The sequence below is a fragment of the Heliconius melpomene genome, chromosome 20 (genome assembly GCF_056956725.1).
Source record: "Heliconius melpomene rosina isolate 202511_hmr_F chromosome 20, ASM5695672v1, whole genome shotgun sequence".
Taxonomy (NCBI): domain Eukaryota; kingdom Metazoa; phylum Arthropoda; class Insecta; order Lepidoptera; family Nymphalidae; genus Heliconius; species Heliconius melpomene.
Genome location: NC_140408.1, coordinates 3,322,611 through 3,338,638, shown reverse-complemented (window position 1 = coordinate 3,338,638; position 16,028 = coordinate 3,322,611). Strand labels below are relative to the sequence as shown.

The following is a 16,028-nucleotide window of genomic DNA, read 5'->3' as shown; positions in this document are numbered from 1 at the left end:
GTATCTGCCCTCATATGCATAAAGGCCAACGTTGTGCAATAGAGGATTTATTACAGGAAATAGTTATTATACTTTAATGATGCCTTACATAAAATGGAATGGATTTTTTTGTGATAAGTAATTATTTTAGGAAATTAAAATTAATACGCCCTTATAATAATATAAATATATCTTTAGTAAGATTTCTAATAAGTAAATTAATTTATACTTACGCTCCCAACACTGTGTAGAATTCGAGGGTAAAATGATAGTAGCATATTCTTGGTGGTTCATTTTCTCTACAGGCTCTTGCGCACTCATCGGGGGCAGATAATGCTGGATTCCTTCTTAGTTCAGCAGTAGCACTGCTTGTGAAATCTAAATGTTTTAGTGAAAGTTTGCCATTGGCAGTTTTTACTAGAGGTGGAAGAGGGTTGCTTCTAAAGGTGCCACTCAACGGACCGCTGCCGCTGGTTTGCACAAAAGGATTTGCTGATGGACCAATGGTGCTGTCCACTGATCCAAACGAGTTGAATGGATCACTAGCACTAGGATGAGTTTGGACAAGTCCATGTGTGGAGGCGAAGTTGTTACTGGTGTCGCGGAAAGGTGTCGCTGTACCTGCTTGCCACCATGATGCTGACGTTGATTGATCATCAGGAGATATCGCTTCTGTAATAGAAAGAAAAAAATCTTTAGTAATTGGTAATATTTATTTTAGTTTTAGTAATATATTTTGTAAAATTTGTCAAGTTTCTACAGTCATATGAATAATATCTTAATTAAAAAGTCCTGTCAACGAATAAAATTGTTCTGTGGTCCTTAGAGCCATCTATAGATGTATCTATCGACCAAACACACGTACTGTAATGCAAATTTTGTTTATTATCTACAATATATACAATCTATATTGTAGATAATAAACAAAATAATCTATAATATCGATTTCAAATTATACAAGTCCACTGAATACATTGCCACGTTTGTTTTGCAACCGCATTAGTTAAAGGGACCAAGCTGGCATATCTATCCTTAAACTAAGGACTTTTACTTCCTCTATTGCCGTTTATTTCGTGACAGTTGTTCTTGTCGTTCTATATTTTATCGAGCGTTACACTTAATTGAACATTTTGTTAGATACAATCGCATTATTTTATTTCAACATAATTTCAAATTGCTTAACGTTGGACTACTTCGTTTCGGTGTGTTTTTATTTATAGTTAGGTTTGGGATCCAAGACCCTGAACTGAATTAACTTTTACTTCCTCAATATTCAAGTTAAGCTAACATTGGTTACTTATATTATCATAATTACATATGCGTTTGCGATCTAATCATTAAAAATATTTAAAATCTAGTATATTAAATATAGTTTATATATTTTTATAACATTAAACTTATGGGATATTAGAAGTATGAGTAGTTAATAAAAAAATGCAATTATTAATTTATAAGTAATTTTTATTCGACCATTGTGTAGAATATGGAAGTCGGAAGGAGAGTTTTCCATTGTAATTCCTAATCAATTAACGAGTATAGTGTCACATAGCTGATTAATAACATAACATTTTAAACGTAGTTCAAAGTAGATTTAATTGTAGCCCTTTCAGTTATTTTTATAATGGAATTAACACAAGGGTAACAGGGTAATATTGTTCTCTTGTAACCGAATGAGAATGTACAAAGGTAACTAATATATAAAATAATAACAGAAACATATATATAATATGTAAGTCCATTATTTCTAAAAAATATACCTCTTTTTAGAACTGTAGAAAGGTGAAAATATTAAAAGTAATAGAAAGTATGAGTAGTAAGTTATTATTTGTATCTAACGTTAAAAATTATCTTTAAAACTAAACTAATGAACAGAAAATCGAAACTGTGGGAAATTTCATAAATTAATTAGATTTTTTTCATAAGCTCAATATTTGCTAACAAATTGATTGCTTCTGATAGGGCACGAACCCATGATTATCTAAATTAATATATTATACAAACCTACACCTTAAGGCTATTTTATAATGAACACTTATTATTCATTAGGAAACTACTAAATTATAAATGATCTCGAAGCTGTGGTTATGGCGGGGTTTTTGTAATAGCCAATTTCTCTTTACATTAAAATGTTATGATGATATACTTAGTTGCCATTATTTATTTGTAGGCGCCCTGCATACATATAGAGCAGTAAAAAATAATAAAGATATTTTATATTTTCTTATATTGTATATGACGGTTTTTTTCGGAATAACCTAAGGCTTATTTCTGTTTTCTTTGTTTGATTTTCACATGCATTTTGGGGTAAGTTATATAAGTATTGTTTTTAGCTTCGCGCTGTATTCCGTACATAGCAGGGTAGGCAGAGGGATCCTGCGAATCTAGTGTTAAGATATTCCGTTCCCTTGAGATGCTTCCGTTCTCCATTTTTCGCTGAATTCTGTAGGCATTGCGTGTTTACGCAATTTGCCTTGACACCAGAGCGAAGTAATGGAAATATTAAATATTTAATTTCCTCGAGTTGGAATCGAATCTACAATCTATCGCCATTTTACAATCACTCGCGTGTGCCTCAATTTTATAATTATTTAAGTAAATTTAATAAATATAAAATATTTTAAAATAAATAATTAAATATATTTTCCTTGCAAGCGATCGATACACGCTAATTAATTTGATTACCGGCAGAGAATAATTATCTGTGGGCGAGTCTGCAATTATATAGTTTGCGTATTGTGTTACGTGTTACATCTCAACCACAGCTTATAAGGTAGATGTGCTAATATAATTACATAGCATTATAAAAACAACAATACTAGCGTTATCTGGGTCAGTCAGTAAATTTAAATCCTACTTTAAAAAAAATTAAACAATTTAAAAAAAAATGTAACCTTTTTTTTATTTAATTGATCGGTCGTCTAATATCAGATTATTGTACATGAGATTTTTGTATAGAGGAATATATCAAAGTGTTTACTTTGACGAGCTGTGCTCAAAAAATAATAGGATTTTTTTAATTCAGCGAATTTGGAGAGTCCTTTTGTCTAATTTAGTTTTCAAAAACAGACAGCATGGTAGGCAGACGGACCCTAGAGTTAAGACACTCCGTTCGCCATTTTCAGACACCAGACACTTTTCAGGACACGGGAGCGAGGAAACTAAAATAATAAGTATTTCATTTCATCGAGTGGGAATCGAACCCACAACCTGCCACGCTTACAGTTACACGTTTGTGCCCTGCGCCACGACTGGCCTCAATTTCATTTATTAAAGTTATACAACTAAGATCGTTTCAAGAAAATTATTGTTTAGATCTTAATCAAGTATGGTAATAGGCGAAACACAAGTTTTCCGTTCCGATTGAATGGAACGTGAACGCCCGCAAGCAGAATAATATTCAATCATTGTTGTTGAGGAAAATTTGAATTAAAGTTAAAATTACTGACTTCTATTGCTTTCTAGTAATCGCTTTTGTATTTTATTAGAACTTTACATAGAATTGGGTACTTTTGTTCATATTATATTAAAATAAAGAGGGTATTTGTAAGTAAAACTAAAAAACTTCTATTATATCTTATTGTTAGCGTAATCGTGTATAAGTGGGTAGATTTAGGTAAAAAAGACAATAAAAGCAGTGGAATTGTGTCAAACGGGAACAGTTGCTTGTAGGCGGAAGCCCTGATTGGAAGGTATCTAGTGTGTAGTGTTGTTATTGAGTGATACATGTCACTTATGTGTAATAACGTGAAACCTCTATATAAGTACGTTGGAAACATATAGACGGTATGTGTTTTTATCGTGTTTATTTTAAAAACGTTAACAGCTTCCGTTTTCTAACATTGTAGTATTTATTTTCATATGATTTTGATGACATTTTCATGGATTTGGAAAATACATACATATTTTTACTGTTAAAGTTTTTCTCGAACATGAATGTATGTAACGCAAATATCATTTTAATTTATTAATAGTGGTATGTGGAATTATAAAGTAGTTAAAAAAATCACGCTTGCGTAACCGGTGAGGTCTTTTCGCCTATAAAACTGCGTAATCATAACCATCTAGACTAAATTAACCTCCATTTCTAAATTAACATTAACACCTACCTTATTAGGTTAATTTCAAATTTTACTAATATAAAATGTTTTTGTGTGTATGTTTTAAAGTTTAGGATTTCAAGTATTTTAAGCAACACTCTAGTGAAAATTCTATCAAAATCTCTTTTTGGGATGATATGTTATAGGTAGAATATAGATACGATGAAAATTGATAAATCAATTCTTTTTTACAGGCAGATTGAACCTAGTGTTGAGACACTCTGTTCCCCACTTTCTGCCGAATTATTGGGGCATTACGTATTGCAGGAACAAGAAAATAAGGTACAGACAGAGTATTATACAACATTATAAAACCAAATACATATTTGCATTCATGGCCACTGAATAAATATCTACATCAATCATTTTTTGATTAGGCGTTGTTATATTAATAACCTGTTTTGTTACAGACTTTCTGTTAATTTCAGTTATTATCGCTTATATAATTTAATACAAAGTATTTCTTATAAATAATATAATTATTGCTATATATATATTTTAAATATAAAATTACAGTTATTAATTTAACGAAAGTTATTAAACAATAAAATTAATAGAAAAAATTTTGCTCATGCTTATTAAATAAAAATATATAAGTAGTTTTCGCTTTAGCATATATGCATTAGCTGTATTAAGTAATAGTAAAAGTTTCTAGACAGCCTATTTGTCGTAGTTGATGTGTAAATATAGGATTTAGACTTAAATTTTATTTTATATTCATATTCTACATATTTTTAGCGTCACGTTGTGTTATATATGCACATAGAAGGAACCTCTTATCAAGACACTCCGCTCTCCGTCTGCCGCTGAATTCTGGAGGCCTTACAACCCTTCGCTATTACATAATTATGCCTCTACGCCACGGATGGCTACGACCTTATATTTTTATTTTGATATCTAATAAATGTTTATTTTTGTTACTTACGTCATTCTTACTCAATATGCATTTAAATGCAAGTAAAATTTTTATCGGTCATTTAGATAATGTAGCTTTTACTTAGGTCCAGACGGACGTGGGCATCCGAGCGCGAAGTGAAAGCGGACACTTTAGTGATGCTTAAAACTCAAATCGAATTTACGTAGTCTTTAACGGTGTACAGAGAAGTAACGAGATGTAAATCAATAGAAATATAACATGTTTTAATTTTGTATTGTATGAAGATACGGGTTAAAATTTTTTTGAGGTTTTTTGTTAAGGTTCTTCCATCCAGCGATTAAATGAAATACCGAAATTTATGCATTTCTTGTGGGAGAAGAATAGAAAAAGAAGAAAGAAGAATACTTCTATTCTTATCCCACAAGAAATGCATAGTCCATGCCTCTACAGGCATAAATGTGTGACTGTAAATGCAACGGTAGGTTTAGGTAGGCTCTCACTCGGCAGAATTGAAAAATAATATCTTTATTTCCTCGCTCTAGTGCCTTCAAAATTTGGTGGAACTGGGGAACGGCAGTGTCTTAATGGGATCGCAGTATCTTCACACTAGTTTCCCAGGTTCTCTCTGCCTATCCTACTATGTGGGATACAGTAAACAGAGATCTTTATATAGCACCTACGATATTATATACTTGGTGATAAGCGACACTAAATATGAGATGAGCTAGAATAAGCACACTGTATATCGAAACACTTTTGAACTATCCAAGTAATATTACTATAATTCTATAAAAAATCAATCTTTAATACTAATAAAATAAAAACAAGTTCTTTAACTAATCTATCTCTTGCAGCTAGTTGACGTTGACGCAAAATTAATATGGTGTCAACCCAACCTGCGCGGCGGGTAAACGAAGCCTTTCGAATCAATTTCGAGCGGAATTGCACATTATTCTAGATCATAATTATACTACTACAGACTGTCAATTTGTTTTTACCTGCATGTCGTAAAGCCAACTTGGAATGTCAAAATATCAAATGGGCTTTAAAGCCTTATAGCCCAAGATCCCAGAGCCGCCAGAGCTACGTCATTTTAGCATAGTTGAAATTTTAAGGACTATTAGTCTAATATGTAGTTAAGACGGTATGTCTGCTCACTAACTTGAAAGTGGGGCCCTTTTAGAGGTAGCGCCAAATAACGGTATATCTCTGTCTGGGAAGATGATTGAGACATCGGATTGGTCTGGATGCTTATGAGGGGTCTTGAAATAGTCCGTAAATAATGTATTTAAACTTAAAGCTTGATAGTTTAACGTCATTTGCCCCAATTTTAAACAATCTTTAGAACGTCTGGCAGGAGTAAAGGCCTACGTAAAGGGTCTGGTAATAATAAATATCCATTTTTAAAATTATTCTTAAAAACATATTTAAAAACGAGCGTTTCTACTTTATCGTAGCTGGGCGTGTACCTTAAGTTGACGCTATCTCTGAAAGGTCCCCAATTTCAAGTTAGAGAGTATGCATACAGCATGCTGGGAGCCCTGGGATCTCAGTCTATTAAGGTGATTGCGATTTCACACAAAAAGCAGTTCATTTCTAAAGTCGACGTGAGTGCTGGAGACTGTCTCAATTTGGCATGGCTACGAAATTTTCTCTAATAAATATTTTGTTTTTAGTGACACCATTTGTAGTAAAGTTTTTTGTGACTTTTAGAACCGCATGGTTATAGAGTTTTTTTTTAGTTTTACGTTACATAAATATAAATTATTTAGTCATAGCAATACTATTTTTGTAAATTGATTATTTTATTTATGATTATCTGAACTCATAAAGATAGAAAGACTGGTTTATTTCTTGGTACAAATAGATAAGTTAGTACACTGCCACCAAGCAATAACACTATTTCAACATATATTTCAGGTACATATTATAGCTACTGCTACTACATTTTGCCTATTTAAAAGTGTTAATTTTGTTATTGTAATGATAGTTTTTTACCATTAGTTAGCTACTAGAGCTAATTGCTGTAGTTCTGAGCTCAACAAATATATCATATACAGTATTTCTTTTTTGTAAGTCGGTCTCGGGTCTATGTTTTATGGAAAATAGAAAATAAATAACAAAATCTAAAATATGAGAACCATTGCGGTGCAATGAGATAGTGACGTTAACACGATGGTCGTGCGTTCGATCCGAGTAATTAATATTAGAGCATTCCCCTAATGGAATTTGAAGTGTGAACCCTCTATGATAACTCTCGGTAGCTACAAATTTATAAAATCTATAATAAACACGACATATTGACACCAAAGAATGATTGAATTTGCGTAACTTGACATTACTGTATCACATTCCCACGTACTATGGGGCTTTCGTCTTAACAATGATTAATTGTAATCAGCTTTATATGCTAAACCAAGCTTAAAATAATCCTCTTAATTTTGACAACAGTCTTAATTAATATTTATCAAATTCATAAACATAAAAACACGTGTTGTAACACGTGTTCACGCTGCTTCACGCTGCATCTCGCATACAGCAGGTTAGGCAGAGAGAACAAAGTGCTAAGACACTCCCTTCTCCACTTTCAGCAGATTTTTTCGAGGCATTGTGTGATGAGTGGCGGCATTCAATGCGAAGAAATAAAAATATTGATAAATAATAATTGATTACCTCGAGTGGATATTGAACCCTCGCGTTACAGTCACACCCTTGTGCCGCTGCGCTACGACGGCCACGTGATAAAAACACGTGTTAACTACTGTTAATGGATATAAGATCTCGTCGTTGACTCTAGATGAATCATTAAGCAAGAAGGAGTTCATTTACATTTTTAATAATTCATAGGCTTTTTTTATCTCGTTTAATCGTAATAGCCTTAATTACAACTTTAACGGCTTCATTGAATGTAGTGCTAAATGATCACCATTTATTTTTTGTCTGTCGTTTATTAGGTAATATTAGTGTGTGTGGTTTTGAGACCACTTGTGGCGCAGTGGTACAAGCGTGCGAGGTAGGTTGTGAGTTCTATTCATTTGGCGGAAAGTGGAGAGTGGAGTGTCTCAACACCAGGCTCCCCCTATTTACGCCGAATACAGCGTGAAATGAATGCTTTATTACATTACTTAAATTTAATTACATGCAGTTTTATATGTAAAATAGAAAATACTAAACGTAAACAATAATGCAAGTGAAATGCATATAGAAAATAAAATTTCTAAATTATATTCGTAATATCTATTACAAAAATGAAATTCAATTTGAAGCTTTCTTTCAATTTCTTTTGCAATATATTTTTTTGCGTGTTGCGTGAAGCGTTGATGAATTTGTCTCGTGTTAAAATCAGCTTCACGATGTATCCCGCACACGTGTTGAGGGGAGAGCTCAACTCCTAGTGTCTTGGCACTGGGTTCCCAGGTTCCCTCTGCTTATCCTGTTATTACTTAAATAACCCTTGGTTTTATTTTTAAGGTTGAATAATATATATATATATATATATATATATATATATATATAATTGTAGAATATTATCGTAATTACATTCGATTTTCACCTAACGGTATGTTTACCTTGCGTCAGACAAACCAGATTTAATGTTAGTATTTTAAGTTTCATTTATACTAAAGTAGACTTATTGACTGATTCTCTAATGTAATGTGTAGTGACTATTAATAATACCTTTCACTTTTTATATCGTGTCTGGTCTCGTTCAAGAACCTGTGATAACCGTTGCTAAATGCTAACTGATTAGTTCAAAGCACGCACGGTAGCACTGGATTTTTGCAATTCCACTATATATTTATCGTTTTGAAAAAGCTGGTATTGGGCGTAACTACTATAATAAAAAAAATATAATATGGTCTTTCATTAATTGTATTTATATTATCACGGAGAGCGAAGCTAGCAAAATTTAACGAGCGAAGCGAAAAGTTTTATGTATTAAATAATTAATTGTGATGAGATTCCTATTTCTGGAGCCCTAGCCGTCGATGGATGTTTCAAGAGTCGTTTTTTTATGTTTTTAAATGTATTTTTTATAATTAAAAATGTATTTTTATTTATAATAAAAGTATATGATTAATAACCATATATTTTTTTCAATTATAAATAAATAGAAACGTCATAGCAAGGGAAGGTTTTTTATAATTAAAAATGTATTTTTATTTATAATAAAAGTATATGATTAATAACCATATATTTTTTACAATTATAAATAAATAGATACGTCACAGCAAGCGAAAAGTAATAGATTATTTTGTCACGGATAACTAACAGGCTAACTAGTTCTGGTTAAAAATTAAACTGGTAAACTAGTAACTAGTAAAAAATATATTCCAAATGTAGTACAGTAACAAAGGCGTGTTCCACGCAACTGAGCGACTTGACCCATTCGTAAAACAAGGTCGATAAATTGCCAGCTATTTTATCGTTATAAAAGTGTTAGCTCCAAAATAAAAGACTAATATAATTGTACTATTTATATGTAAGTATGTACTTGAAAATCGATTACTTTTGCAGAAATGGCAGCTTTTTATTTAATGCCAAAATATTTATATATATTTGCAATAATTGAGGACAACACTCAACACGCATTCTCTCGAAAATTCGACGGTGCGTGGGGAACGTAGTGTTGTATCACTAGATCTTAGCCTACCCTGTTATATAGGAAAAAGGTTAAGGCTGCTATATGATAAATAGTAATCTTATCAAAAATTGAACGTGCATTCATCGAATTAATTCAAAACGTCCTCCACTACTTTTTAGAAGGGTTCTACAGAAATTTGCTTATTTTCTTTATTCCCACGATGTCTAACGAAGTGAGGCACTAATTAACTTAGATCTAACTATTTCTACCTTATGAGGCATCAAAGTAATTTTATTTCGAATAACGTGAACCTAATCGGCTGTGCTGTTCATTATGGTTCTATATATTACATCTGTAAGTTAAGGTCGTTGTAACTGTATTTCCTAAACTGGTATATTACTTGTTGAATGTTTTAATAAGAAATATTAATTTTCTGTTTCTAAAAATCAGCTTCACGCTGTACCCGCAGGGTAGGCAGAGAAATCTAGTGTTGAGACACTCTATTGCCCACTTTCCGCCGAATTCTGTAGGCATTCTGTGTTGCGTGGAATGAACTCAACGCCGCGTTTTGCCTAGACACCAGAGCAAAGTATTAAAATATTAATTTTAATAAATATTTTATTTCCTCGAGTGGAGATCGAACCCACCAGTCGATTTTACAGATTTTACAATCTTAAAGTGTTTGCGCCCCTGTGCCACTACTGGCCTGAATTAAAAAAAATTAAAACTGAAAAATATTACAGATACTTTTTTTAATATCTGTAATATATGTATGTATATATGTATAAAGATTTAAATATAAATTAACTTAGCAAAAGGCGAAAGGGAAGACGAAAACGATAAAGCACCAGTAGCATAGTGATGGGCCTAATGGGGTTGTTTAAGGGTAATTCCCCGTATAATCGCGGTCGCGTTACATGGTCTACCTTCCTACCTTATTTCTATGGAACAAGGTAAGTTATATTTGATAATATTTTTTTTCTTGCAAAGCAGGATAGGCAGAGGTAATTTAGTGTTGAGACATTCTGTTCGCCGATTTTCGCTACATTATTGTGATAGTGCGTATTATGCGGAACTTAACGCTGCGCTGTGTACTATTATTCAGAATATTAAAATATTTTAAAATTTAGTTCCTAAATAATTCATTCCATGCACAATATTTAAAAAAAAACTTTAATAAGCAAATATTTAACTTTATATATTTAAAATCCAACCAATGGGATACGCTTATATTTAATGAATTGCCCTACACTTTTACCTGTTTATATAAAATAGATATGCACAACAGCAGCTCTATGGAACAAAAGAAACTGTTTGCGATGTATGAAAAGGGTTCCGTTGCATAACTGTGATTAAACGTTAACGTGAATATAGTTATGTAATAATTATAATACGTTAAGTAAGAGGACATAGTGGCCTAGTGGTTTGACTGATATCACGTTGGTTTTGGGTTTCATTCTCATTGGGAAAATTAATTATTTTCATTTCACCGTTCTGGAAAATCAAAGTGTGGTATTAAATCCTGCCAGTGCCTCGAATTTATGGGTGGGGTTTGTGGGGTTAAGCAAGAAACTATTACATAACGCTTTCATATTTGGCTCTATAGATTAATCATAGTAAAAAATAAGGTCGAAGCTAACCTTTGGTCAATATGCATATATGGCAAAGGCAGTTAAATATCTTTCATAACACAATGAAGACAGTTATATATTTCTTGCATAAAAATAATGACAGAATTAAAAAAAATAATGATAATAATTTGGCGAGGCTAAATTTTCATATGAAATATTGTACCGTCCTTAACCTTAATTTTAGATACCTTTGTCTATAGCTTCTCACAGAACAATGGATAAGTTGGGTGCACTATGTGTCGATCGCAATAGGAGCATTTAGATATACAAATACAATGCTTGTAATGTTTCTCAGGTAAACATATTATAAAAAAATCAGATTCACCCTGTATCCCGCACTCAGCAAGGTAGTCAGAGGGAACTTAGTGTTCAGAGACTCCATTCCACATTTCCCGCCGAGTTCTGGAGGCGTGTTGAGTGGCGGACCTCAACACCGCGTTTTGCCTCAATACCAGAGAGAAAAGTGAAAAATTTTTAAAAAATAATTTCCTCAGGAGGGAGTCGAATCCATAACCTGTTGCGTTTACAGTCACACTGTGCCCCTGCGCCAAGACTGGCCATTTTGTTTCATTATCAGAATTATTGTAACAACCAGGAAAAAGGAAAAAACTAAGAAAATTACGCGTATGTTACCGTGAAATTGATTGTTATATAAAATAACGCAACCTCAACGAGGCTGGAATGTTTATTGATATTTATTTATTAATATTGGGGTGTTGGGGTTTGTAGGGAAGAGGATTATACCATGGAAACGTTGTTTATTTTGTTTTTAAAACAAATTCTATAAATTATTCGAAAGAAATGATTGTTTATTTTTTTTAATTTCTCATATTAAACCTTTAAAGCCTATTTTTATCATTTTTGTGGTTACAGTAACAATATTTTGTCAATGTAAGAGTTTTTTTAGCGATATTACAAAAAAAACTTGATTCTTCTAAATCTGTCGTTTGACAATTAACACCTTGACATCGATAATTACGTACGCTTTCGAAGCTCACGGCCATACTAAAAAATAATACATATCTTTATATTATCATATTATTTTTCATAACAAAAAACTTTATAGACTAAATATATAAATATATATATTTTGGTGTTATAATTTTTAAAATATAATAGAAAGTTACTGGCAAAATTTATTAAATAATAATTTAACTTATATTTTTAGGGACATAAAAAGTATTTTAACATCATTTCAAACTACGGATAGAAAAATATTTTGAATACCATCTAAAAGGCTCGGGTTTGAGTTCGTACGCTACATTAAAAAAAATAAACGTTTTCTAAAATATATTAAAAGTAACTAAAACCTACTTAAAATTTAATATAGTTCTAACTTAGAGGTAGTTTCATAATAATCTAGTTGAAATAAGACATGGTATTTCAATTAAAATACTCTAAAAACGTTATCAGTTTTATCAGTCATTATAATTTGAGACCAATCAACATTTGATAAGAAATTTGATACTGAAATATGTCTTTAATTGACCATATATGGTATTATGATTAGTTACATACAATTTATTATTCCCAAGCTTTTATATTTAGAGGTAATAATTAAAGGCACAAGGACTTATTAAGGTTTCACAACAGTTGAATAAGCTATACTATCAATGAAAGTCAATTATAAATCGCGTTTAATATTTCTTAAGTTGATTTCGCTATAATAAATTGTAATCAGAAAAAAAAACATTAACACTAACTCTATCATCACTAAAAACTTTTTTTAAATTTAGTGTTACGTATTAATTGATTAATTAAGTATCTTAATTGTTTGATAAGTAAATGCTTACTTACTTACCGTAAGCCGTTGCCATCCAATTCTTAATAAGTAAATACTATCTACGAAATTCTAGTATTCTTTTTTAGCTTCATGCACAAAGCAGGGTACGCATAGGGAGCCTAGGAACCTAATGTTAAGACACTTCGTTCCCATTGAGACATCTCCGTTCCCTCGTTTCCGTTGAATTCAGGAGGCGTTGCGTGTTGAATTGCGGTACACTAAGCCACGCTTTGCCTCGTTACCAAAGCGAGGAAATAAAAATATAAAATATTCCATTTCCTTGAGTGGGAATCGAACCCACTACCTATCACCTTTACACTACACGCTTGAGATATATTTGAAAATAAACCATTGTAAGCATAGTTTTACTTTTCCACGACTTTAAACTTTATTATTTATATATATTTTTAAAAATAAATTCAACCCTAAATATAAGTGATAAAGTGTTTGTCAACATACCTTTAGTTTGAACAAGATATTTATCTATTAATTTAATAGGCACTAAAAGCCAAATGCCATAGTAAATATTAAGCATGGTAGGTACATTGATTCACGAATATCGATATCAAACAACGATAACAGCCAATCGATCGTCAATGCCTTAATCTAAAGCTGTTATTAAAGTCTAGAAAGGTCAGTTCCGGGATTAAATAAATATTATAGAAATGAATCATTTCGAATATTATAGACTAAAGTAAAAGTTTTTTAATGTTTAAATTTGACTTTAAAACATATATTTTCGTTGGGAAACACTTTCCGAATTTTATTTTCTGTTTATTCTCATTGTGTCACTCAGTAACGGAAAGTTTTATACATAGGCATAGGTATAGTTAAAGCTTCAAGTATAGAACTTATTAACAATTGATCTCTATATGCTTTAATAATATCAATATCTTATATATTGTTTATTTATTGCGTAGGCGTCAACTTCAGCTATTATTATAATCGTAGCCTCAGTCGTGATAAGTCGACTATCGACCGTTGAAATTGATCACAATATATCTTGCTGCTACGAATATCCTACAATAACCATTTAGACAAGACAATGACTTTTATAAATGAATAGAATGGAATGCACTATTGGAAAAATATCATAAAGACAACAAAAATTGGAATATATAAGCAAAAATGTAAAATAATTGATTTATCTGAACTCGAGATCGATTTATAGTCAAAATGTCGTAAGTTCAAGCAAAACCTGATACTTACTCATACATTTAAAATTCATTGAAGTAGAAAATAAAGCAATACGTGAAATAAAATTGAAATATATATATATAAATATTTATTAAAATTTGCATCACAAGCTGTTTTCCATTCAGACTTAGTTTCCAGATTATCTTCATTATTATGCGAGTTCTAAGAGACCGCGTCGATTCATAGAATACGTCATTTGTGTAGATACGTGGTATATGTCTGTGTTATGTAGAGGTCGGTGTGAACGAAAGTGAAATTAGCTGTTCAAACTTGTAAAGGAGTAACGGACGGTTTATGTTTATATAGTAGGGTCAACAAGCCGTGGCCGCTGCGCAGATTTGATTTTAGATTTTTTTGCTTACTTTTGATTATTTTCTTTCCAAGTGAACAATGCGCAAATTGAAGCTTTTTTGCATACTAAATAAGATAAAGTGAATTAAATTTTACACGACTTCCAATATCATATACAAAGACGACAGAAATAACTTAGTGTTAGGACACTTAGTTCTCCATTACTTTCCAATACTGTTTTTAATTTTTTTGGTTTATTTTCACTTATTTTTAGTATTGTGCGAAGTTGCATGTATTTTTTCTATCTATTTTCCAGTTTCAAATATATATTACGTTATTTTGGGTAATAGTATTGGATTATGTTTCATTTTAAATAGTATTTAAAAGATAAAAGGATGTTTTTTAGATGATATCCTGCAGAAGTACTTAATTAATTAATTAAGTATAAGGAACATACATTTATGGGCTGTAATATAAATGGGATTGAAACGAATGTATTTGCATAATATTATTATTAATTATTGTTAACAAAGGCTTATCATTTCTGACAAAATATTGTCCGTCGTTCTGTTGTTAAGCCTCCGTTAGAGAGATATATAAATTTGTCATATTATTTGTTCTTCATTAAAATTATTTTCCTTAGGTAAGTAATATATAAATACAATTCAATAAAAGGGTTGTCTAATGTGTCACTTACAAGCCTACAAGAGACTAATTTCAAAATGTTACTAACACTTAGATAGAACTAAATAATTTAATTTTGATGCTGTCTCGTGTAGATTTTATAAGATAATTTTATTTTTTTTTAAGAAAAAGAAAGACACAATAAAAAAGAAAGAGATTTAGTACTCATTTCATTAAAACAATATAATAACGTAACTAAAATAATTTGATCGTTGTATAAGACTTCATACTCATTAATTATCTGTGCATGTTTATAATACATTTCTACTATATAATCTGTTTCATTATCATATATTAATAGGCAAACGATGGGTTGGCCTTTAATTTGAATATCTTATGTAATACGTAGGTAGATAAATAATTTTATACTCACATTATATTCATATAATTAATTATAGATCATTATTAAAAAATCTAGCTAAAAGTAGCAGGGCATTTATCCTTTAATAACAATATCTATTATCTTGTTATGATTTTAAACTATTACCTTTTTCTTTTATGTCTTACATTTTATGTATTAATTATCTAATTAACCAATATTAGCCCTACTAAAACAATACAAATATTACAAAGATTGTATTTCAACACCAAACTACCACTTTAAAATCATCACTAATCTCTACCAAACCTTCAACAAGGACCTTATCTCTACTATTATTTGCAACCATTTGATAGCTAACCATAAGATAACCCTCCATCCTCCGATGTCATCATACAGGAAACCAGATAGCTGGTGGCGACACCATGTGTTCCAATGTTCGCCCGCCGTGTCGGCCGTGGCGTCACAATTAAAGCGGGTGTTCTATACACGAACTAATCGTTTTCTTGACATAATTACTGTCAAACACAATAAAGTTAGGTAACGGGGAGTTAGTTTATTTACATTTTGCTATAGTGTATTAAT

At 31.3% G+C, this 16,028-nt stretch overlaps 1 protein-coding gene across 2 annotated transcripts in view; it reads right to left on the bottom strand.

Moving 5' to 3' along the window:
* The window catches only part of stw (laccase), a 46,485-nt gene that overhangs the window by 8,342 nt on the left and 22,115 nt on the right, over positions 1 to 16,028 (bottom strand). For both annotated transcript variants that reach the window (XM_085204691.1, XM_085204692.1), the window contains exon 2: positions 213 to 651. In XM_085204691.1, the coding sequence (XP_085060817.1) occupies positions 213 to 651 (439 nt within the window). The remainder of the gene's footprint in view (positions 1 to 212; positions 652 to 16,028) is intronic.